This window comes from Hyaena hyaena, unplaced genomic scaffold (assembly GCF_003009895.1).
Source record: "Hyaena hyaena isolate Hyena2069 unplaced genomic scaffold, ASM300989v1 scaffold_350, whole genome shotgun sequence".
Classification (NCBI taxonomy): Eukaryota; Metazoa; Chordata; class Mammalia; order Carnivora; family Hyaenidae; genus Hyaena; species Hyaena hyaena.
In genome coordinates, this window is record NW_024080980.1 from 1708830 (window position 1) to 1731525 (window position 22696).

General features: G+C 47.9%; 1 protein-coding gene across 1 annotated transcript; it reads right to left on the reverse strand.

The window, feature by feature from the left end:
• Positions 1 to 187: 187 nt before the first annotated feature.
• KLHL40 (kelch like family member 40) lies at positions 188 to 6678 on the reverse strand. Its single transcript, XM_039249857.1, has 6 exons — positions 5515 to 6678; positions 4028 to 4188; positions 3657 to 3764; positions 3307 to 3492; positions 1425 to 1571; positions 188 to 689 (listed from the first exon to the last, which is right to left on the reverse strand). The coding sequence occupies exons 1-6, from the start codon at positions 6676 to 6678 to the stop codon at positions 578 to 580; spliced, it is 1878 nt and encodes a 625-aa protein (XP_039105788.1). The 3' UTR covers positions 188 to 577.
• Between the last annotated feature and the right edge of the window lie 16018 nt (positions 6679 to 22696).

Consider the following 22696-nt stretch of genomic DNA (forward strand, 5'->3'; position numbering starts at 1 on the left):
GGGAGTAGGCTCTTGGTGTGCCCAGACTGGAGGAGACACCCATGTGGAGTGCAGAGGCTGCTGACCTGGCCAGCCCAGCAGCTAATCATTGAAGCCCAGAATCTTCAACTGCTTGGTCACAGACTCTTGGAGTATCTGATCCCAGACCTGAACTACTTACTCAGAAGGTACTTTATTCTTTCTAAGGAGGGTGATGTATCCTGGCCACAGGGTGTGCTTGAGGGGACATACCTCATCTGACAGGTAAGGAGATGGAGTCCTGTGGGAAAATTTACCCATGCACACGCAAGCTGGGACTGGGCCAGCATGTAGCCTGGGACAAGTCTCTGTGGATCTGGCCTGTGGAACAAGGACACCAAAGATATGGAGATGCTTGTGAACCCTTAAATGTCTCATTCCTGCCGGAAAGGCTAGGACCGGGCAGCAGTTTCCGTCCCCTGCCGAAACAGCAGCCCAGGCAGCATGATGGGATCCAGGTGGGCTCAGGCCTCTCCCAGCCTCCTCTCTGGAGCCCTCACAGGGCAGGCCTGTGTGGCCACAGGACGGGAGGGATGTCGGTTCAGGCCCTCTGGGCTGGTCACATCTTGGTCAGGCGCAGCACGTTGAGCCGCACGGGTAGGAAGGTAGCACCGGCTGCGTAGGCAATCTCCCGCAGGACGCCTTCCCACTTCTTCTCATCGTCATTATATCTGGGGGTGGGAGGGATGGGGGACAGGGGCACCGAGCTGGGTCAGCTTGCAATGTGGGCCCCAGCAGGGAGGGATGGCTGGGTATGCGAGCTTCATGCCCTTAAAGGGGGCCTCCCACAAGGCCCACCCCTGGAAAGCAGCCACCCCACATTCCAGGAAGGGCCATCTCTCAAGGAATACCACACTCCTCCAGGAAGGCCTGCATCTCCACAGCCTCTCCTCTGGAGAATTCTGTATTTAGCACTCCAAAAGCCCCCCACCCCCAAGTTCCACCCACCCCCATGCCTGCGGCAGGTGCCCCAAGGCACTGAAACCTTTTCCCTCCACTCCCAACAAGGGCCAGCATGGAAAGTGATGGCATTGAGAAGTTGGGGTCCAGCTTCTTCTCGATTGCCTCCCCAGTCTCCAGGACAGAGCAGGGAGGAAAGGCTTGGCTGCCTCTTCTGGGCCCCCTCTACTCCCTGGGGCCTGTTTCTGTGGGTCTGTGCCCTAACCTTGGAGTCAGCTACTGACTGTGACACTGCTGATGCTCCACAATGGGGCCTGGTGCCCTGAGAGCCACTGCACACTTTGCCAGCCACACAGAGAGAACGGGGCCGAGCAGGGCGTATCTGCTGGACTCCCCACAGGACTCCCTGGAAGAGGAATCACCCCAACCCCAAATAGGCTTGCCAGGCCCACTGCAGGGCACCAGCCTTGCTCAGGCTTCCCCTCACCTCCCTGGGCCAGGCTCACCTCCAGATGTCATTGAGTTCTGTGGGGACCAGCTCTCCGGACTCCGTCTCCAGTGTGGCAAAGCCACCGATGGCATAAAGGGTGCCCGCCAGGCTGACCAGGCTGAGTGAGCTGCGCTCCTGTGGGAAGGCCTCAAAGGGTGCCCACCTGGTGGGGAGAAGGGGGCACGAAGAGGTACATCACCCAGGGGCCTAAGGAGCCCCAGTGCCCACAGCGTCAGCTGCACCTCTTTGAAACCCGAATCCCAGACACCCATGCTCCCAGCACAACCTCTTGTGTCCTGACCCTCCCAGGACTGCCCTTGGGTCTTCCCCTTTCTCCTGCCCCACCCATTTCCCTTCACAGCCCCCTGGTCGTTGCATCCATTCTGCCCCATGAAATCCACCACGGATCTCCCCAGCGTCCCTCCTTGGCTCCTGAACTAAGTATTAGTTACTCGCTGCCTCAGCAGCCACTGAGCTGTCCTCCCCTGGTGCCCCTGCCTGACATTCTTCTCCTTTCCCTGCTCAGTTATTCTCAGGGTGTCGTCACTCCCCTCCTCTGGCCCTGAAGTTGGGCCTTCACCCCTACCCTCCAAAACAGCACTCAAGTCCCCAGCCACAGAGCATAAAATCCAGGCGCAGCACACATCTCTGCTCATGTGACTTTCTCACCTCCCTCCTGCCTAGGCTCTCCTGTCCTCATGCACCGTCCTGGATGATGTAGCTGCCTTCACTATCCCTTGGGGCTTGGGCCTTGGTTTCTCCCTCTTACACTCTCTCTCCCAAGGGAGCTCGTCTCCTCCATTTTCTGCTGGCCCCAGCTCAGCATTCTCCCTGCCCTGGAGGGCTCCTCCTGGCTGCCCCCAGGTCCCTCAAATCCACAGGTCCTAACTGGACCCTCATGTTTCCGATCTAATGCCAATTAGAGGTCATTACCTCCCACCCTCCCTCAAAAGCACCCACCTGTCCCTCTTATCCCCAACACCCAATCAATCTCAATTCTATTTCTTCTGTCTCCCAAACTCTTGCAACTCAAAGTGTGGCTCATGGGCCAGAAGGCATCAGCATCACCTGCGGGGATTGTTACAAAGACACACTCAGGCCCCTCCCCGGGCCTGAGAGAATCTGCATTCTAACACGACCCCCAGGAGATTCGTGTGTCTGTTATAGTGTGAGATGCCCTGGCCTGCATCTTTCTCCAGTACATCCCCTCTGCCCCATCTCTGCTGTGCCCCCATCTACAGGCCACCACCCCCCTTGCTATACTGCTGCCTCCTGGGAAATCACTAATCTGTTCTCCACATCAGCTGTCATCTAAGAAAACACAGCTGTGAGCCTAAAACCCATCACAAGCATTTCACCGCCCTCAGGATAAAGTCCCTCAGCCCTGCTTGCCACCTCTCCAGCCCACCCAGCATACCCCATCCAGCCTGAGCCAAGGCCTTCCTCTTAACTACCTTGGCACCAACTTCCCTCTGCCTGAGGCATCCTTCTCCCACCGTCCCTTCCACAGGCTAAGTCCAGATGGGCTTCCAGCTCAGTTTTCTCCAGACCTCCCAGGACCAGGCAGCTTCTGCCTTGGTCACCATCGTGTCCCTGGCACCAGGCCACTGCCTGGTATGAGTCTCTGAATGAGGAACCTGGCATCTCCTTCCCCACTTCTGGGAGCTCTCTCCTGCAGAGTAAGCTGCCCTTACCCCTTGCTCCCTTGTGGGGGAAGCCCTCCTCATTGCTGATCAGGGGAGAGAGGCTATTTCTGTGTGGATGTCCAAGCTCAACAGCAGAGCCCAGGGCAGACTATGGGCCCTGCCAGGACAGACACAGAGAGGGCCAGCAGGCACAAACCCACACAGCCAGGCAGTTACAGTGGGGCCCTTGGTCTCTGTAGGAAACAGTCTTACTTGTTGTCCGCGATGCTGTACACTTCAGTTGAACTGGTCAGCCCCGTGTCTGTTACCCCAGCGACTACAAAAATGCGGCCGTCGTGGATGGTGGCCCCGAAGAGGGAGCGGGCAGTCTGCATAGGTGCCAGCTCCTTCCACTCGAACTTCTTAGGGTCATAGACACACATCTTCTTCAGACACTTCCTGGAAGGTGCGGGACACGGAGTGAGAGGGGGAAGCCTGAGCACAGCGCCCCTCCTCGGGCTCAGTCCCCGCAGCCCGCACAAACCCCTGAGAGCCTGGGAAGGCTGTGCTCCCGCTCTAACCTACAAACCTGCTCGTGCCCTCGCTCCAGGCCTGAGCCTCACCTGTCACTGCCCTTGCCGCCAATGACGTAGACCAGGTCCATGTGGGAGAGCACCGCGTGGCCGTAGACGGCGTAGGGCAACGGGTCTGCTTCGCCCCATTTGAACGAACTGAAGGGGACGGGAGTAGGGCGAGCGCTGGGATCAGGCGTGCGCTGGGTCCCTGTCTCTGCATTCGCCCGCCCACCCAAAACATATTCCGAGTGCATCCTATGCGTTACCGGCCCCCATCAGGTCCCCGTTCGCACCCCCCTGCCGATCGCCCCGCCTCTACCCAAGTCCGCCTCTGTCCGCCGGTCCACAGCCCCGGACCCCCGGACCCCCGGCACCTCAGCCCCGACCCCGGGCCCCGCCCCGCCCCAGCCCGCGCTCACAGCCGGTCGTAGCACATGACCGAGTCCAGGCTGCGCTCGCCGTCCTTGAGCTCCCTGCCGCCGACCACGTAGATGGAGTTGAGAGCCTCTCCCAGGCCGAAGAGGCAGCGGGGCGAGGGCAACGGCGGCATTCCCAGCCACTCCGAATCCAGGTGGTCAAACTGCCGGCCGGGGCATCCAGTCAGCCACTGGCCCCCACGTCCCCAGACCAGCCCCGCGCCGCCCCGCTCAGCCACCCCGGGTCCCAGAGGAAGCCAGGCCTCCAGGTGGAGCCAGTGCAGCCTGGAGGTCATCCCTTGAGACGGTGCCCTATCTTCCTACCGGGCTAAGAACAACCGAGGCCTCCAGAGGAAGGCGCCCAGAAACCAACATTACAGCGCTGCGATGGGGCACCCCAGCAAAGTCCTGTCCCTTCCCCAGTACAACTCTGCAACTGAGGCCTGCCTCCCCTCTGTTTTCCACCCCTTCCCACTCTACAGGAAATACAGCTCCTCCACTCATAAGATCTATGGTGTAAATCAGTGGCCCTCTCCACCTCCACAGTCTAAGACAATGATATTAATATTAGTGGCTCATCTTTCTGGAAACTTTTCTGAAGGCTCAGCAGTGTGCCTATGAACACTTTACCACCATCGTGTAACCTTCAAACAAGCTTATCAAGCAGGAAAAATAATGTCCCTATATACAAACAGAGGTCCAGAGAAATTAAACAATGAGCCCATGATATGCCTTGGCTGGTAACTGGTGGAGCTATCCCCCCACCCCCCACCCCAGTCCCAGTTTAACCCTGGCACCAGGTTGCCCCTCACCCTTCTCACATATGGTCAGGCGTCACTGAACACACCACTCACTATGTTCATTCCAGTCTCTATCCCTTGCTTACCACTCCCCAGGCAGAAACATCCTAACTTCCCCTTCATGCCTCCAAATTCCCCCCAAATAGCAAGACTTGAACCTACATGGCCAGTCACCAGGAAACCATCTCTGCCCTCTGAGATCCCACACTATACTACTACTTTGGACGGGACACCCGACTCTACTGGCCCTTTGCCGGCCTCAATTTTCTCACGTGTACAGTGAAAAGACTAGGCAGGATGTTCCCTTTGTTTGGGACACTCTGTTCTATACTCCAGTGCTGGCTTCATGCAAAGCCCTCTGTTCCAGACCTCTACACTGGCCTTGCTCCTCCTTCTCACTGTGTCTGACCCCAACCCCTGGGCAGAGATAGAGTCTCCAACATATCAGACCAACCTGGGGCTAACATCCCCCTGAAACTGAGACACTGGAGTTATGTAACTGTCAACCGCCTATAACTGTCTTCAGCCTTTAGGCAAGTGGCTGTCAGTCAACCTCCTTGGTCTACTTCTCATCCTAGACCCAATGACAACCCCCAGCAAGTAGACACAAGCCTCTCCTGGGCCCCAAGGAGGCCACTCTCCATTCCCAGAGCCCAGCACTGGCTGCCCCTCCCAGGGCTGGGCAGGCACCTGCAAGAAGTAAGCACTCATGGGGTCCTCTTTGTTGTCCTCATTGTAGAAGAGGCCCCCGGCCACAAAGACCTGGTTCTCCTTGGTCACGAGGCTGACGTGGTTCTTAGGGATCTGGGTGGAGAGGGAAGCACAGTAGCACTCGTTGGCTGCTGGATCATAGGCCACGGCCCCCTCCTCACTGATCATGAAGATGAGGTCCTGCAGGAACATGCCAAAGCGCAGGGTGTCATTGAGGATCCCGGGTATGATACGTTCTTCCTCCTCCACCTCTTCCTCCTCTGCCTTGTTTTTGCCGGTGCCCTTGTCTGCAGCCTTGGAGCCGGCTGCCTCCTTCCCCTTGTCCTTCTTCTTCTTGCGCAGCACGGTGAGGCGGCCCTCGTGTGCGTCCTTCACCATCTGCACCTTGCGCAGCAGCTCGGGCTGGGCACGCACTAGAGGGTGGTTCTCCACGCGGCTCTCCAGGAAGGCGCGCGGCAGCAGGCGGCAGCGGATGCTCTCGAAGACGGTGGGCAGCGCGCGCTGGCGCTCCGCCTGCGCCTTGGCGTCGCCGCTGCCCGCCCACCGCATCACCGCCTCGAACACCGCCTCCTCCTTCTCCACATTGAGGCCGTCGCTGGAGATGATGGCGATAAGCTCGTCGGCCGAGAGCCCGAGGAAGTCGGCATCGCGCGCCACGAGTGAGAAGCGCGCGCAGATGAAGTCGCGCGCGGCCACGGCCAGGCGCGCGCAGTCGAGGAGGAGGCCGAGGCGGAAGACCGCCAGGCAGTTGGCGAGGCACAGGCGCTTCTGTAGGAAAGACACGCAGATGGTGAAGATGGACGGGATCTGGAAGCGGTGCGCTGCGGCGAACAAGTCCTGCACGCTCGCCTCGTCCAGCGCGATCTCCGACGTGTACAGGTAGTGCAGCACCTGGGCCACCACGTCCGGGGACACCTCCTCCAGACGCAGCTCGCCCGCCTGCTCGGGCTCGGCCAGGAAGCGCGCCCGGAAGTAAGGGCTGCAGGCGGCCAGCACCAGGCGGTGGCAGGGGAACTCGCGCTCGCCCACCCGCACCACACAGTCAAGGAACTTGCCGTGGTCCAGCATGTCCTTGAGCCCGTCCTGCAGGAGTGTCTGCTGGTACAGCCGCTGCTCCTCCGCCTGCTCCAAGCCCAGCGCCATGGTGGGTGGCTTGGGTGCTGCTGCCTTGCAGGGGGACCCTCCTCTTTCTATTCCTCTGCTTGCCTTCTGGGCCACTCTCAGTCTACGCAGCTGTCTTCTCGGAGCTATATATAGAGGTGAACAAGACCCTGTAAGGAGAGCTGCCTGACTTCCTGCACATGATGCAGAGGGGACAGCTGGGTGGAGGCCCCCTCCCAGAGCAGCTTTGACTCAGCCCCAGGGGCTCATGGGACGGGGGTGGGGTGTCTGGGCCTTTGAGAGCCTCGCTGCCTCATTTCTAAATGGAGCACACCGAGGCCTTAACTGCATTCCTTGGTCAGGCAATACCCCCGAAGGAAGAGGATGACTCAAGCTCTGCCCCTCAGTCCAGGGAGGAAGCAGCATTGGTGTCCCTCTTCCAGGGTCTCCCTTCCTTCATGCCTTCTGGGCCTTTCTGTCTCTGTGCTTCCATCTTCCTCCCTGTAGTATATCTCACCCCAGCCACCCTTGGATTCAGTGTGCTTGGGTTTCCTGCTCAATGAACTTGGCAATGGCATTCACTCACTGGGGACCTTGTTGCCCTCCCTTTAAAATGGGAGGATCCTTCCCCCTTTCTGCTCCAGATCTGAGACCCTCCTTAGACTGTGCAAGAAAGCAAGAGGGTCACCACCTTTCTGAAAGGCCTATACAGGTCACATGGGTCTGTTGAGCCTCAGTCTCCCTTTCTACACAATGAGGAGTTGAATGAGTTCGATTCTAAGGGCCACAGTTACCATTTTGCTGAGGTTCAGAAGCACTGAGGTTCTGTGTTCTTGGGAGAACACTGTCACAGGATTTTAACATTGCAAGGTGTCAGACACACCAGAAAATTAATTTTCTAGGATTCAACTATTCTAGGTATATAAACTCCCAGGGTTTTAGCATTCTAAATGAGTGACATTGTGGATTCTAGTGTTCAAAAAGTAACACTAAGAGTTTAATGTTCCAGGATAGCTGTTTATGCTCATTGTTTTTGGTCTATACCAAGCTTGACCTGAGCTTACGTAGCCTTGGGGCCCTTGGGGTCTACCATCTAAGGGGTCAGAGTAGAGGCAGAGGATAGCCAGTCCTTATGCCCAACCTTCTCTGAACACCTCACCACCCTCCCCACCCCCCAGCACACACACACACACACACACACGTACACTAGCCTCAGCCACCAAGATTAACTTGTTCCCAAAGTGCCAGAGGCTGCAGCTGTGGGTTAAATTTAGTCCCCAGGACACTGGTGTGAACTCTTATGGGGCATTCTCCCATCATTCCTCTGAGTCACTTGTTTATAACCTCAGGCATAAGGGGCAGAGGGATTGGAGAGGGGACCTCAGGATGGGCCAGGGCTGAGTCACCTCCCATTTGGTGATCTCAGAGATGTCACTGTGTGTCCCTCCTGAGATGTCCATTCAAGCATTGTTTGCTCACCCCACCAGCAGGCACAGTGGCTGGCACATCCTGGATATGGTCCTGCCCCTCTTGTAGAAAGGACAAAGTCTCAGCCCAGGGCTTCCAGCATGGCCCTGGACTGTGGCGCATTTCCAACAAGTACCATCAGTGAAGAGACCAGGCTCTGCGAGGCTGAGCACCTTGGCCAAGTTGCTCAGGTGGCAGGTAGCCGAGCCAGGGCTCAAAGCAAATCTGCCCACCTCCAAAGACTGTGGGAATCCCTCCCCACCAAACTGCTGCCCACCAATTAACAACCACCACCAACACAACAACAACAAAAAATTAGTGGTGGCTTCATTTTCCAAAGACCAGGACAGAAAGTACATACTAAACAATTAACTTATCTTTATCAAATGACTCAGTGATGTATTTTTAGATTATGATGAATCTCATAGCACTTACTGCCTACCAGGCATTCTGCTAGCTTATTTATATGTGGCTCATTCATTCATCAGGAACCTCCTGTGCACTCTTCTCAGTGTTAAGGATTCAACAGTGAGCACATCAAACAGGAATTCCTGTCTTTATGGAGCTTATGTTCGGCCAAAGTGAGTGGTTGGGGGGAGACAGCAACAAGCATTTATACAGAATGTCAGATGATAACTGCTAAGTGACAAGTAGCAGAGAAGAGGTTATGGGAAGGGACAGGTGGTAGTGGTAATAATTTTAGTGGATCAGTCAGGATCAACTCACTGAGAGGACTCCATTTGAGCGCATTCAAGCCATGGATAGGAGGATTCCAGGCAGAGGAAATAGCTTGAGCAAAGAGCCTGAGGCAGGAGCACACCTGCCATGTTCCAGGAACAGTAAATGAAGGAAGCAATGAATGAGGAGGTGAGTAGGAGATAAGGGCAGAGGAGTAATAGTGCAGGCATCATGTAGGGCCCTGTGGGCCAGTGTCCAGACTTTGGTTTTTCCCTTTGGTGAAAAGTGGAGAGCCACTGTTTGTTTGTTTTTTAAGAGGCCTTTTTTTTTTTAAGTTTATTTATTTATTTATTGAGAGAGAGAAAAACAGGGACAGAGAGAGAGGGAGAGAGAGAGAATCCTAAGCAAGCTCCGCACTGTCCATGAAGAGCCCAATGCAGAGCTTGAACTCGCAAACCTGAGCCAAACAAAGTTGGGCGCTTAACCGACTGAACCACCCAGGCACCCGTATTTTTTAATGATAATTGTAGGAAATGCAAACATACCCACAAGTAAAGAGAATACTAGGCCTGTCTCCCATATACCAGTCTCCCCACTTAAGCAACTATCTAGTCCTCAACCATTTCATCTCTGCCCCTAGTCACTATGTGGTAGTCACTTAGGTAGAAGTCCAGGGATTGGACATGAGTACAGGAGAGAGAGGGACAAAGTACACCTCCATGGCTTTCAGTTGAATCAGGGAGAATGTCATCTCACTTCATTCTCTTACTTTTTACTCATTAATCTTATCTCAGATTATGAGGTGTTATTTTCCCCCTTTTATAGAAACTGAAATTTAAATGGCCAGCAAATAGGGATCAGTCTTATGTTTCTTAAAAATTTTTTTATGTTTATTTATTTCTGAGAGAGAGAGAGAATGCAAGTGGGGGAGGGGGCAAAGAGAGAGGGACAGAGGATCTGAAGCAGGCTCTGTGCTAACAGCAGAAGGCCCAATGTGGGGCTTGAACTCATGAACCATGAGATATGACCTGAGCCAAAGTTGGATGCTGAACTGACTGAGACACCCAGGGGCTCCCCTCATGTTTTTTATAAAATGGCTTTGTTGAGACAGAAGTCACATACAATGAACTGCACGTATTTAAAGTGTACAATTTGATAAGTTTTTTAAAGTTTATTTTTGAGTTGGGGGAGGGGGTCACATGAGTGTGAGAAGGGCAGAGAGAGAGAGAAACAGAATCAGAAACAGGTTCAGCAGTAAGCCTGATGTGGGGCTCGAGCCCAAGACCCGTGAGATCATGACCTGAGCCAAAGATGGATGCTCAAAGGACTGAGCCACTCACACGCTCTAACAATTGGTAAGTTTTGATGTGCATATATATGTACACCAACAACACCAGCAGCACAATAAGTTAGAAAACATATCTGTCAGCCACTTGTCCTTGGGTCCTTCTTTAATCCCTCCCTCATCTCTCCCCACAACACCCCGAGCCTGACAGTCACTGATCTGCTGTCACTATCATTCCTTGGCAGTTTCTAAAGTTTTATAGAATTAGAGTTATGTAGTATGTCCTCTCTTTCTCTCTCTTTCTTCTGACTTCTTTTATTCAGACAACTATTTTGAACTTCATCCAGTTTGTCTACTCATGTTCTGCCTTCATTAGGAATCTTAGCATTTAACAAGGGCTATTTAAGAAAAATGCCAAGTGAAATTCTTGAGAAAATTGACAGTCATTTCACCAAAGTCAGAGAATACCTTGCAAATGTGCTGAGAAACCCAACATCGTCTACAACCCTCATTATAAGAGCAGACCTCACGCAGATGTAGGCTTGGGGCTGTCTCGGCCACTGAGTATTTGCTGGGGTAGTCATGCTATATGTCCATATGTGGCAGACACTTATCACACTGCTGGTCTCCTCACATCCTAAGTAGCCTTTCTGTGTGTGGGATAGTTCCACATCTGTAATCCTTCCCCAAGGTAGAAGCCAGAACTGTGGCACTGGGAGGCTCAATCCATTGAGTCCAACTTTGGCTCAGGTCATGATCTCACGGGTTGTGAGTTTGAGCCCTGCATTGGGCTCTGTGCTGACAGCTCAGAGTCTGGAGCCTGCTTCACATTCTCTGTCTCCCTGTCTCTCGTGCCTACCTCTTTTGCTCTCTCTCTCTCTCTCAAAAATAAATAAACATTTAGGGGGCGCCTGGGTGGCTCAGTTGATTGAGTGTCCGACTTTGGCTTGGGTCATGATCTCACAGTTCATGGGTTCGAGCCCTGCATCAGGCTCTGTGCTGGCAGCTAGCTGAGAGCCTGGAGCCTGCTTCGGATTCTGTGTCTCCCTCTCTCTCTGCCCCTCCCCTGGGGGCGCCTGGGTGGCTCAGTTGATTGAGTGTCCGACTTTGGCTTGGGTCATGATCTCACAGTTCATGGGTTCGAGCCCTGCATCAGGCTCTGTGCTGGCAGCTAGCTGAGAGCCTGGAGCCTGCTTCAGAATCTGTGTCTCCCTCTCTCTCTGACCCTCCCCTGCTCATGCTGTCTCTCTCTCTCCGAGATAAATTTTTAAAAATAAACAAACAGGGGCGCCTGGGTGGCTTAGTCGGTTGAGCGTCCGACTTTCGCTTAGGTCATGATCTCGCGGATCGTGGGTTCGAGCCCCGCATCGGGCTCTGTGCTGACTGCCAGCTCGGAGCCTGGAGCCTGTCTCAGTCTGTGTCTCCCTCTCTCTCTGACCCTCCCCTGCTCATGCTGTCTATCTCTCTCTCTCCTAGAAATAAATAAAAATTAAAAAAATAAATAAATAAATAAATAAACAAACAAACAAACATTAAAAAAAAAGACACCAAAACTTATTTTCTCAGCCTCCCTGACCAGAAGAAAAAAAAGACATCAATAACCAAAGGACCTCAAAGAGACAGTGGACAGCAAGGTCCTCCAGTTCACAAGTCTTTTCACACATGATGACTGCCACTGGGCTTTTTGGTGCTCTACTTTTAAAAAATTACTGAGAGGCACCTGGGTGGCTCAGTCAGTTGAGCATCCAACTCTTCTTGACTTTGGCTCAGGTTATGATCTCACGGTTCATGGGTTCCAGACCTGTATTGGACTCTTTGCTGACAGCAGGGAGCCTGCTTGGGGTCCTCTCTCTCTCCCTCTCTCTGTCCCTCCCCAACTAGCACTCTCCTGCATGCTCTTGCTCTCTTTCTGTCTCTCTCTCAACATAAATAAATATTTTAAAAACTCAACAAACTTACAGAAAAACTTACAAAACTTACAAAAACCACAATCTCGTTATTGCACTAAATTTTTTTTTAAATTATTGAAAAGATGTAGGACTCCTTTCTCCCTGCTCATCTCTGTTAAGGACAATGATAAACCATGGAAATATGCAAGAGGGAATTAAAGAATAACTCTGATAAGTGGGAGAAGGATGATAAACTCCCATCCAACAGAGTGACCCGGGTGGGCTTACTCCTCTTACAAATTGCATGGGAGTTCCACTGACAACACCAGATGAATGCAGCTACCACCAGCAAGGGGAGCTCATCAGAAGTACACTAACAACAAGCAGCCAGTGGGAGACACTCTCCTCCCACACCTGGCCTGAGACCCACCTCCCCTGCTAAGGGGCACTGGGCAGCCTGGCCTGGGGAAACTCGTTCTGCTCTCTCTGGCAGCCGCAGCAGCAGGAACAGGTGGGAACCTCAACAGCGCCAAATAACCCAAGTGAAAATAACATGGCAAAGTCTCTGAAAATTAAATTGTCATTGGAACCGCAGCCCACAAAAGTAGGCCAGCACCTGTATGCCAAACCTAAACAGGGCAACCACCTGTTATTAAAAAAAAAAAAAAAAAAAAAAAAAAAAAAAAACAAAAAAAAAAAAAAAAAAAAAAAAAAAAAAAAAAATTATTAAAAAAAAAAAAAAAAAAAAAAAAAAAAAGAACCAAATAGAACCCAAAGTTTCTTAACACAAAACCAAAATGTCCAGAATACAATTTTTAAAAAATCACCTGTCATACTAATAACCAGGAAAATCACTACTAGAATGTGAAAAGATCCACTGATGCCAACAGCTATTAATCAGATGTTAAAATTATCTCGCAAGGATTTCAAAGCTTAATAAAATATTTCATAAAAATGGTTAAATAGTCAATACAATTCTCTTGAAATAAATTTGAAAAAGAGAAAGTCTCAGTAAAGAAATATAAGCTATATATAAGAGCCAAATAGAAATCATAGAACTGAAATAAAATAGAAATAAAACAAAAATAAAAACCTGCTGGATGGTCTCAATAGAAAGGAGATGACAGAAGATAAAATCAGTGCACTTGAGAATAGATGAATAGGATTTACCTAATCTGAAGAACAAAAAGAGAGTAGAGTGAAAAAAAAAAAAGTCATCTTGGGCCCATGGGACAATAACAAAAGATCCAACATTTATATCACGATGGTCCCAGAAGGAGCGGAGAAAGACAGAGGGACTGAAATAGTAACTGAAGTAATAATGGCTAAAAACTTCCAAAACTTGGTGAAAGACACAAACCTGCAAATTCAAAAAACTGAGCAAACCCCAAACAGGGATAAACCCAAAGAAATCCATGCCAAGACACATCATAATTAAAATTCTAAAAACTAAGGATAAAGAAAAAACAAAATCTTGAAGGCAGCCAGAAAGAAAAAACACATTACCTATAGGGGACACTAGTTCAAATGAGGGTGGATTTCTCATCAGATACCATGGAGGCCAAAAGAAAGTGGCACAATTTTCAAGAACTGAAAGAATGGTCAGTGGTGAATGCTATATCCAATGAAACTATCAGGAATGAAAGGTAAATAATTCCAGGGAATCTACAAAAATACCTTCAGAAACTAATAAATGGGCTCAGCAATGCCAGAGGATATAAAATCAACACACCCAAATTAACTGCATTTCTATCTACTGACAATGAACATGTAGAAGTAAAAATTTTAAACTTAATACCATTTATAATCACTCCAAAGAAATTGAATATTCTCTTTTTAAGTTTATTCATTTTCAGAGAGAGAGAGAGAGAACGAGTGGGGAAGGGCACACAGAGAGAGACAGAATCCCAAGCAGCCTCCGCATCGTCAGTGCAGAGCCCAATACAGGGCTTGAACCCATGAATGTGAGATCATGACCTGAGCTGAGATCAAGAGTCAGAGGCTTAACTCACTGAGCCACCCAGGTGCCCCAGAAATGGAATATTTTTAACAAAACACTTATAGGATCTATGCTGAAAATTACAAAATGCTGATGAAAGAAATCCTAGAAGACCTAAATAAATGGAGAAACATACTATGCTCATGGATTGGAAGGCTCAGCACAGTAAAGATGTCAGTTCTCCCCAAATTGAACTACAGATTTAATTCATTACCTATCAAAATGCAGAGACATTTTTAATAGACATAGATTAGTTTATTATAAAATGTATATGGAAAGGCACAGGCCCTAGAATAGTTAAAACTATCTTGACAAGGCAGAATAAAGTAAGAGGAATCATTCTACCTGATATTAAGGATTCCTCTATAGCTCTAGTAATCAGAATTGTGTGGCAGAGAGACAGACACAGAGATCAATGGAACATAACAAAGGACCCAGAAATAGATCCAAATGTGCTCAACTGATTTTTGACAAAGGTCAAAAACAAGTCAATGGAGGACACAGACTTTTCAACAAATGGTTCTGGAGCAATTAGATATCCATAGGCAAACAAAAAAAAACAAACAAAAACCCACCTTCCACGTAAATCTCATACCTTACACAAAAATTAATTCAAAATGGATCATGAACTTAAAATGTAAAACATCTAAAATAATCTTGAATAAGAAGAACAAAGCTGGAGGTCTCACACATTTTTATTCCAAAACTTAATACAAACCTATAGTAATCAAAACTGTATGGTCCTGGCATAAAGACAGACATATAGACAATTGGAACAGAATAGAAATCCCAGAACCAAATTCTCACATATATGTCAAATGACTTGTGACAAGAATACCAAAACCATTCAATGAGGAAAGGACAGTCTTTTCAACAAATGGTTTTCAGAAAATTGGATACCCATATCCAAAAGAATGAAGCTAGACACTTTTCTCACACCATATACAAAAATAAACTCAAAATGTAAGAGTGAAAACTAGAAAACTTTAGAAGAAAACATGGGGTGAAAACTTCATGACACCAGAACTGGCAATTCCTTGGATATGACCCAAAAGCACAGACAACAAAAGAAAAAACAGCTTGGACTACATCAAAATTTAAAACTTCTGTACATCAAAGAACAAAATTGACAGAAAAGGCAACCAACGCCTGGGATAGTAGAAGATATTTGCAAATCATATAAAGGGTTAATATCTGAAAAATATAAATAACTCCTAAAGTTCAACAAACAACCTGATTAAAAAATGGCCAAAGTACTTGACATTTTTGCAGAAAGGTGTATAAGCACATGAAAAGATGTTCAACATCACTGATCACTAGGGAAACGTAAATCCATAACACAAGATACCACCTCACACCCATTACAATGGCAACTATTTAAAAACAAACAAGTAAAAAATAAATAAATAAATAAATAAATAAAAATAAAAAAAAAATAAAATAAAAACAAACAAAAAAGCAAAGAGGTGCTGGCAAGGATGTGCAGAAATTGGAACTCTGTGTACCATTGGTGGGAATGTAAAATGGTACAGACACTATGAATAACAGTATAACAGTTCATTAAAAAATTAAAACTAATTACCATATGATCTAGCAATCCACTTCTGGTTATATACCCAAAGGTATTAAAAACAGGTACACCCATGCACAGCAAAACTACAACAACCCACAAAACTAATGGGCAACCAACTGAATGGGAAAAGATAGTTGCAAATGACATATCAGATAAAGGGTTAATATCCAAAATCTATAACGAACTCACCAAACTCCACACCCAAAAAACAAACAACCCAGTAAAGAAATGGGCAGAAGATATGAACAGACACTTCTCCAAAGAGGACATCCAGATGGCCAACAAACACATGAAACGATGCTCAGCATCCCTCCTCATCAGGGAAATACAAATCAAAACCACACTGAGATACCACCTCACACCAGTCAGAGTGGCTAAAATGAGCAAATCAGAGAACACGAGATGCTGGCGAGGATGTGGAGAAACGGGCACCCTCCTACACTGTTGGTGGGAATGTAAACTGGTGCAGCCCCTCTGGAAAACAGGGTGGAGGTTCCTCAGGAAACTAACAATAGAACTCCCCTAGAACCCAGCAATAGCACTGCTAGGAATTTACCCAAGGGATATAGAAATGCTGAAGCATAGGAGAACATGTACCCCAATGTTCATAGCAGCACTCTCAACAATAGCCAAAACATGGAAAGAGCCTAAGTGTCCGTCAACAGACAAATGGATCAAGAAGATGTGGTTTATCTATACAATGGAATACTACATGGCAATGAGAAAGAATAAATCTGGCCTTGTGTAGCAACATGGATGGACCTTGAGGGTGTTATGCTGAGTGAAATAAGTCAGGCAGAGAAGGACAAATATCATATGTTTGCACGTATAGGAGGATTAGGAGGAACGTAACTGAGGAACCAGGGGGAGAAGAAGGGGGGAAATGGTGGGGGAAGGGGAGAGAGGCAAACCATGAGAAACTCTTGAATGTTGACAAAAACTGAGGACTGATGTATGGGGGGGAGGGGGGAGGGGCACGGAGGGGGGCACTTGTGGGGATGAGCACTGGCTGTTATATGGAAACCAACTTGACAATAAACTATTTGTGAAAAAAAAAAGATCAATGTCATAAGAGAAAAAGAAAAAGAACAGTACACTGCCATCTCAAAAAAATAATAATAATAAAAAATAAAAACAGGTACACCCAGGTTCATTGCAGCATGATTCACAATAGCCAAAAGATGAAAACAACCCAAGTGTCCATCAGCGGATGAATGGATACATAACATGTTGTATATAAGTACAATGGAACATTATTCAGCCTTAAAAAGGAAGGGAATTCTGACATATGCTACAATGTGGATGGAGTTGAGGACATATGCGAAGGGAAATAAGTGAGTCACAAAAAGACAAATACTATATGATTTCACTTATATGAGGTACCTAGAATAGTCAAATTCATAGAGGCAGAAAGCGGAATGGTAGTTGCCAGGGCTTGGGGATAGCAAGGGGACATAGGGAGTGAGTGCTTAATGGGTACATAGTTTCAGTTTTATGAGATTGAAAAGAATTCTATAGCTGGATGGTGGTGGTATTATACAACAATGGGAATGTACTTAATGCCAATAACTGTACAGTTAGAATTGGTTAAGATGGTAACTTTTATGTATATTTTACCACAACTTAAAAAAAAGAGAGAGAGAGAGCTTTGTCAGTCCCAAGACTGGAGTTGGCCCTTAAAAGTAAGTGAGCATCTTTTTTAAAATTGTGAAATAAAATTATACAACCTCTAGGGAAAAATAACAGGAGAGTAAGCTTGACATTTGGCTAGGGAAAGAGTTATTAAACTCAGCATCAAAAGCCTGATCCTTAAAAGGAAATTTTGATAAATTAATCCTCAACAAAATACAGAACTTTTGTTTGCAAATGCCCATGTGAAGAGAAGGAAAGATATGCTACAGGCTGGGAGAAAATACTTGCAACATCTAGACACACAAGGAAATCTTAAAACTCAACAGTAATAAAGCTCAACAATTAAACTGGAAAATAGGCAAAAAACCTAAACCAATATGTCATCAAAGATATGTCAGATGGCAAATCATCTCCTGAAAAGATGTCCAATATCATTACTCATCAGGGAAATCTAAGTTAAAACTACAACATCCCTGCAGAGCTATCAGAGTAGCTAAAACAAAAAATAGTGATACCACCAAAATGCTGAAGATGAAGAGAAACTGTATCTATATCCCTCATACATTGCTGGTGAGGGTGGAAAGTGGTATAGCCTTGTAGAAAACACTTTGGCAGTTTCTTGTAAAATTAAGTATGCAACTATTATATAACCTAGCAATTGTCCTCTTGGGCATTTATCCCAAATAATAAAGAATAAATAAGAAAGTAAAATTTATGTTCACATGAAACTTATATGGGAATATCCATGGCAGCGGTATTAGGAATAGAAAGAGAGAGAGAGAGAGAGAGAGAAACAGCCCTGTTCTCCTTCAAAGGATAAATGTAGTACATACAGGAACCCCTGGGTGGCTCAGTTGGTTAAGCATCCAACCTTCACTCAGGTCATGATCTCGCTGTTTGTGAACCTGAGCCTCACGTAGGGCTCTGTGCTGACAGCTCAGAACCTGGAGCCTGTTTCAGATTCTGTGTCTCCCTCTCTCTCTGCCCCTCCTCCACCCTCTCTCTGCAACTCCTCCACTCATGCTCTGTCTCTCTCTGTCTCAAAAATAAACTGTAAAAGAAGTTTTTAAAAAATTTTAATGTAGTACATAGAAACCATGGAATACTACCCAGCAATACAAAAGAATGAACTGCTGATATACACAGTAACATGGGTCAATCTCTAGAAAATTAGGGTGACTGAAAAAAGTCAACCCCAAAAGATTACATACCATATACATTAATGTAACATTTTGAAATGACAAACTTTTTTTTTTAATATTTTTTATTTATTTCTAGGAGAGAGAGAGAGAGAGAGAGAGAGACAGTGTGAGCAGGGAAGGGTCAGAGAGAGAGGGAGACACAGACTCTGAAACAGGCTCCAGGCTCTGAGCTGATAGTCAGCACAGAGCCCGATGCGGGGCTCGAACCCACGAACCGCGAGATCATGACCTAAGCGAAAGTCGGACACTTAACCGACTAAGCCACCGAGGCGCCCCTGAAATGACAAACGTTTTTAAATGGAGAACGGATTGGTGGTTGCCAGTAGTTAGGGACAGAGTGGGTGATGGACAGGAGGAGGCTGTGTATAGTTATAAAAGGGCAAGAGATGGAACCCTACGGTGGTGGAATGTTCTGTCTTCATCGTGGTGGTGGATATGTTAACATACACTTGTGATAAAAGTCTATAGAACCAAATATGCACACAAATGAGGACAAGTAAAGTTGGGGAAATCTGGATAAGAGCAGTGGAGTGTCAATGTCAATGCCCTGGTTGTGACAGTGTATTAGTTTTGCAAAATGTTATCATTAGGGGAAACTAGGTAAAATGTACAGGAGATTTCTCTGTATTATTTCTTATAGCTGCGTATGAATCTGCAATTATCCCAATAAAAATTTCAATTAAGGAAAAGATCAAAGACCACCCAACATCTAAGGAAAGTCCCATGAAAAATAAATGAAAGGAAGGGAAACTGGAGGAAACAAAGATTAAAAAAATCAGGACGCAGAAAAAATTCAAACACTGCTAGTAATAACGTCCAAAAACTGCTTACATAATAAAGCGACAAACACTACCAAAAAAGAAGAAGAAGAAGAAGAAGAAGAAGAAGAAGAAGAAGAAGAAGAAGAAGAAGAAGAAGAAGAAGAAGAACTTCCAGAGAAATGAAGAAATTAAAAAGTATAATGGGGAAAATGTATACTTGATAGAAGACTTGGAAAATAAATTTGAGGAAATCTCAAATTTGAGGAACAAAAAAGATGACGAACATGAGATGAGATAAAGGAATGAGAAAAGCAGCCCAGAAGTCCAATATCTAAATAACAAGAGCTTAAGAACAGAGAAAAACTTGGAGAGGAAATGGTTTAAAGCCCTAATTCAGGAACGTAGCCCCAGACTGACAGGGCTCACCAAGTACCCAGCTCAGTGGATGAGAAAAATTCACACCAAGTACATCATTGCCTTGAAGGTTCACAAGGCTGGAGGTGAAGCAAAGGGCCTGAAAGCTTCAGAGAGGAAGAAGCACACCAGACACATAGCATCAGGAGTCAAACCAGGATGGGGAAACACTAGCAACTCAAATTCTGAGGGAAAATGAATTCCCACCCAGAGTTCTGTACTCAAGACAAAGTCATCCCTACATAAGGCTAGAATAAAAATAGTCAAGATCTTCAGAATTTCATTCCCTGAAGTGGTTCTAAAGAGAAGCTACATTTTAGGGTTAGGGGGAAAAAAGTAGTCCACGAAGTCCTAAACCTTCTAGAAGTTAGTTTTCTATAGAAAACTTCAAGGGACACAGTCTCAGCAAAGTGTGACAGGGAACAGAGGTCTGGGGATGTGGTTAAGCAGTAAGTGTCCTTGTGGGGGAGGGCTTCACTTTTTTGCACACCAGGTTGTCCGCCACATTGTCCACTTGTTAAAATGAGGATGAAGCTTTGTGATGATGGTCACTAGCTCCACTGCCTCCTGAGTTACTAGATCTGGGTAGGACCGGTCATGTTGGGCCTGGCCACGGCTTTCCACGTGCCCATAAGACCCTCTTCAGGAAGCCCCCTAGAAATGTGCTTCACCAAATTGAGGGAGCAAATCCAGATAAAGGAAGACAGAGGATTCAGGGAAATGGGAGATCTCTCTAGGAAACAACAGAGAGAATCCTCAGAAGGGTGGAAGATCCCACCGTGACAGCTGGGGGACATCAACCAGCCCAGATTCGAGCGAGGCGTCTGGAGAGACGGTGCCAAGAGGAAACTGATGTGTGTGCACGTTAGGAGGGGAGTTGCGTTTACGGCAGACTTTGGGTACACAGAAGTGATAAATGCCTAGAAACTGAAATAACAACATTTTAAAAAGAGACAAAAGAAGTTGTACAAGAAAGGAAATAGAATCCTATTCTATGACATGGCTTGGTTGAGGTCTGTATTTACATAGTACAAATGATATATAGACTGAATGTTAATCTAACCCAAAATAATAATACAACTATACTTGGAGAAAGGGGAAGAGATGCCATGTGTGTATAGTGTGTGTATGTGTGTGTGTGTGTTGGGAGTGTTGAAGAAAGAAATCAATAAATGATGCCTAATGCTGCAGAGGCATGACTTTCACAGGCATGAGGGGAAACACCAAAAATACCAACTGAATTGGAAATGATTGCCCACTAGAAGTTGGAAAGGAGGAGATACAAGCAACTGCAAGTCTTGTTTAAAAAAAAAAAAAAAAAAAAAGCCTTCCAAGAATATTTGGCTTTTTAAACTATGTCAGAAAATTTATAATTGTAAAAAAAAAAATAGGTATTTTCCCAGGGATTGTGCAGAAAACAATGCCGTGTGGTGTTGGGCTGGTGCTCACAGCAGGCACTGGTCTTACCCAGTGCCTCGAAGCCCCTAATGCCCTGGAATGGTGGCATTCTCTAGGGAAGAGTCAATTACGGAGCTAGCCCAGAGATCTGCCTTGCCAGGCTAGTGGCTTCCTGTAGGAGGCAGTGTCCACTCCAGGCCTGTGCCCAGTATGCATGCATGTGCCATGGTTTTTCTCAGAATGCCTGGGCCCCAAAACCAGGAATCGGGGTGGAAAAGGGACCCTCTGTGGCCATCCAGTGCCACTCAGTGAGCTTGGACAGCTGTTTTCTGACTATGAGTCCTACTTACCGGAAGTAGCAGATATGCTCACCTTCCCAGCCTCCCTTGCAACTAGGGTATAAATACATGACCTGTGCTCCAGGACACAATGTGTTAACAAGCAGTTTGGTCCCCAAGAGCAAAACTGTGAGAGAATGAGTGCCCCCAATATGCCAGCCATGGTGCCCTCCCCCACCCAACAGCCTCCTCCTCCTAGCCCAGCGTGACTGGTGCCTGAGCAGCTCTGGAGTGTGAGGTTGGAAACCTTATGAGAATGAAGGGGGTGGCAGTGGGGCTGAAGGAAGAAATGGGCAGAGTGGCATCAGGCAAACAGATGGGGAGCAAGAGGGGTGGAGAACAGAGCCAGAGGAGCTGAATACCCAGAGACTAGGGGAGCGGTAAGGTCTTCAAGCTCATTGTCGAGCCTCATTTTCAGGGAGACCTAAGTCAGCCTGTTCCTTTTGGCCAAACAAGTAAGGCTGTGCAGAAAGGTACAGGCCCCCAATCCTGGGACCTGCTATTTGGACCCCTGCCCTGGAAGGGGGGGGGTGGTATATAAGAACAGGAAACCCATGTCCTAGGACAGGGTTTCACCACCAGCTTCACCCCCCCCCATCTCCAGCACCTGCACCTCCTCTCTGGTTCATGAACCCACTCAGGCCCTCCCGGTCAGACCCTCCTCGTGTGTCCTGAGCCAGTTGCCACAAACACAGGGGCCTTGTTCGCCATGTAGCCCCAGGGCTTAGAGTTCCACCTGGCGCAGAGCCAGGGCTCCGCATATTACCTGTGCAATGATGTTAATAATTCTCAGAAGTCCCCAGAGAAAGCCATCTGCTCCCTCCTTGGAGGCCACTAGCTATCTTCCATCTGAGCTTGTCTTCCTGGTGCCCACGTCAGCATCTCTGATAGTTGGCTCCTTCAAACCACCCTTGCCTGCCAAGTGTCGAGCACATGAGTGGGAGTAGTCCCCGCTGTCCTGGGGCTCTGGCACTCTTGCAAAACCATACGGCAGGGGGCCTGGCCTCCTGTGGGCACTCCTCTGGGGGCCTTGGCATCAGTAACCCCAGGACTTCTCCTCTCTCAATCCCCTTCTGCATCCAGCTCCAGACCAAACACCAGTTTGTGGGCACACCTCTGCTTTTCCCTCAGCTCCCAACTATGGGTGATCGTAAAGCCCAGCCCACCCTTCAGGGAGAGACAAGGGGTCTGCAGCTGCTCCGGGGTACAGTTATCCATGCGATCTGCTGCTCTGCAGCCAGGCTCTGTGCTGTCCTCGCTCTGGTCCAGGTCTTTCCAGCCCGCAGTCAGGGTAGGGAACATGTAAAGAAGAAGCTGGACCAAGGGACAGTTGAACTGATTTTATTCCCCTTCACTCTTGTCCTCACCCTCCTGCTATCCCCAACGCACTTGGGCCCCAGACACCAAGGGTCCACACACACACC

What these genes read in the sequence shown, in the direction of transcription:
- KLHL40 (XM_039249857.1), bottom strand. Translation starts at nt 6,678, where the DNA reads ATGGCGCTGGGCTTGGAGCAGGCGGAGGAGCAGCGGCTGTACCAGCAG. An exon ending in GTCATGTGCTACGACCGGCT is followed by an intron (nt 3,765 to 4,027) that starts GTGAGCGCGGGC and finishes CGTCCCCTTCAG; the next exon opens with TTCGTTCAAATGGGGCGAAG. An exon ending in GGCGGCAAGGGCAGTGACAG is followed by an intron (nt 3,493 to 3,656) that starts GTGAGGCTCAGG and finishes CGCACCTTCCAG; the next exon opens with GAAGTGTCTGAAGAAGATGT.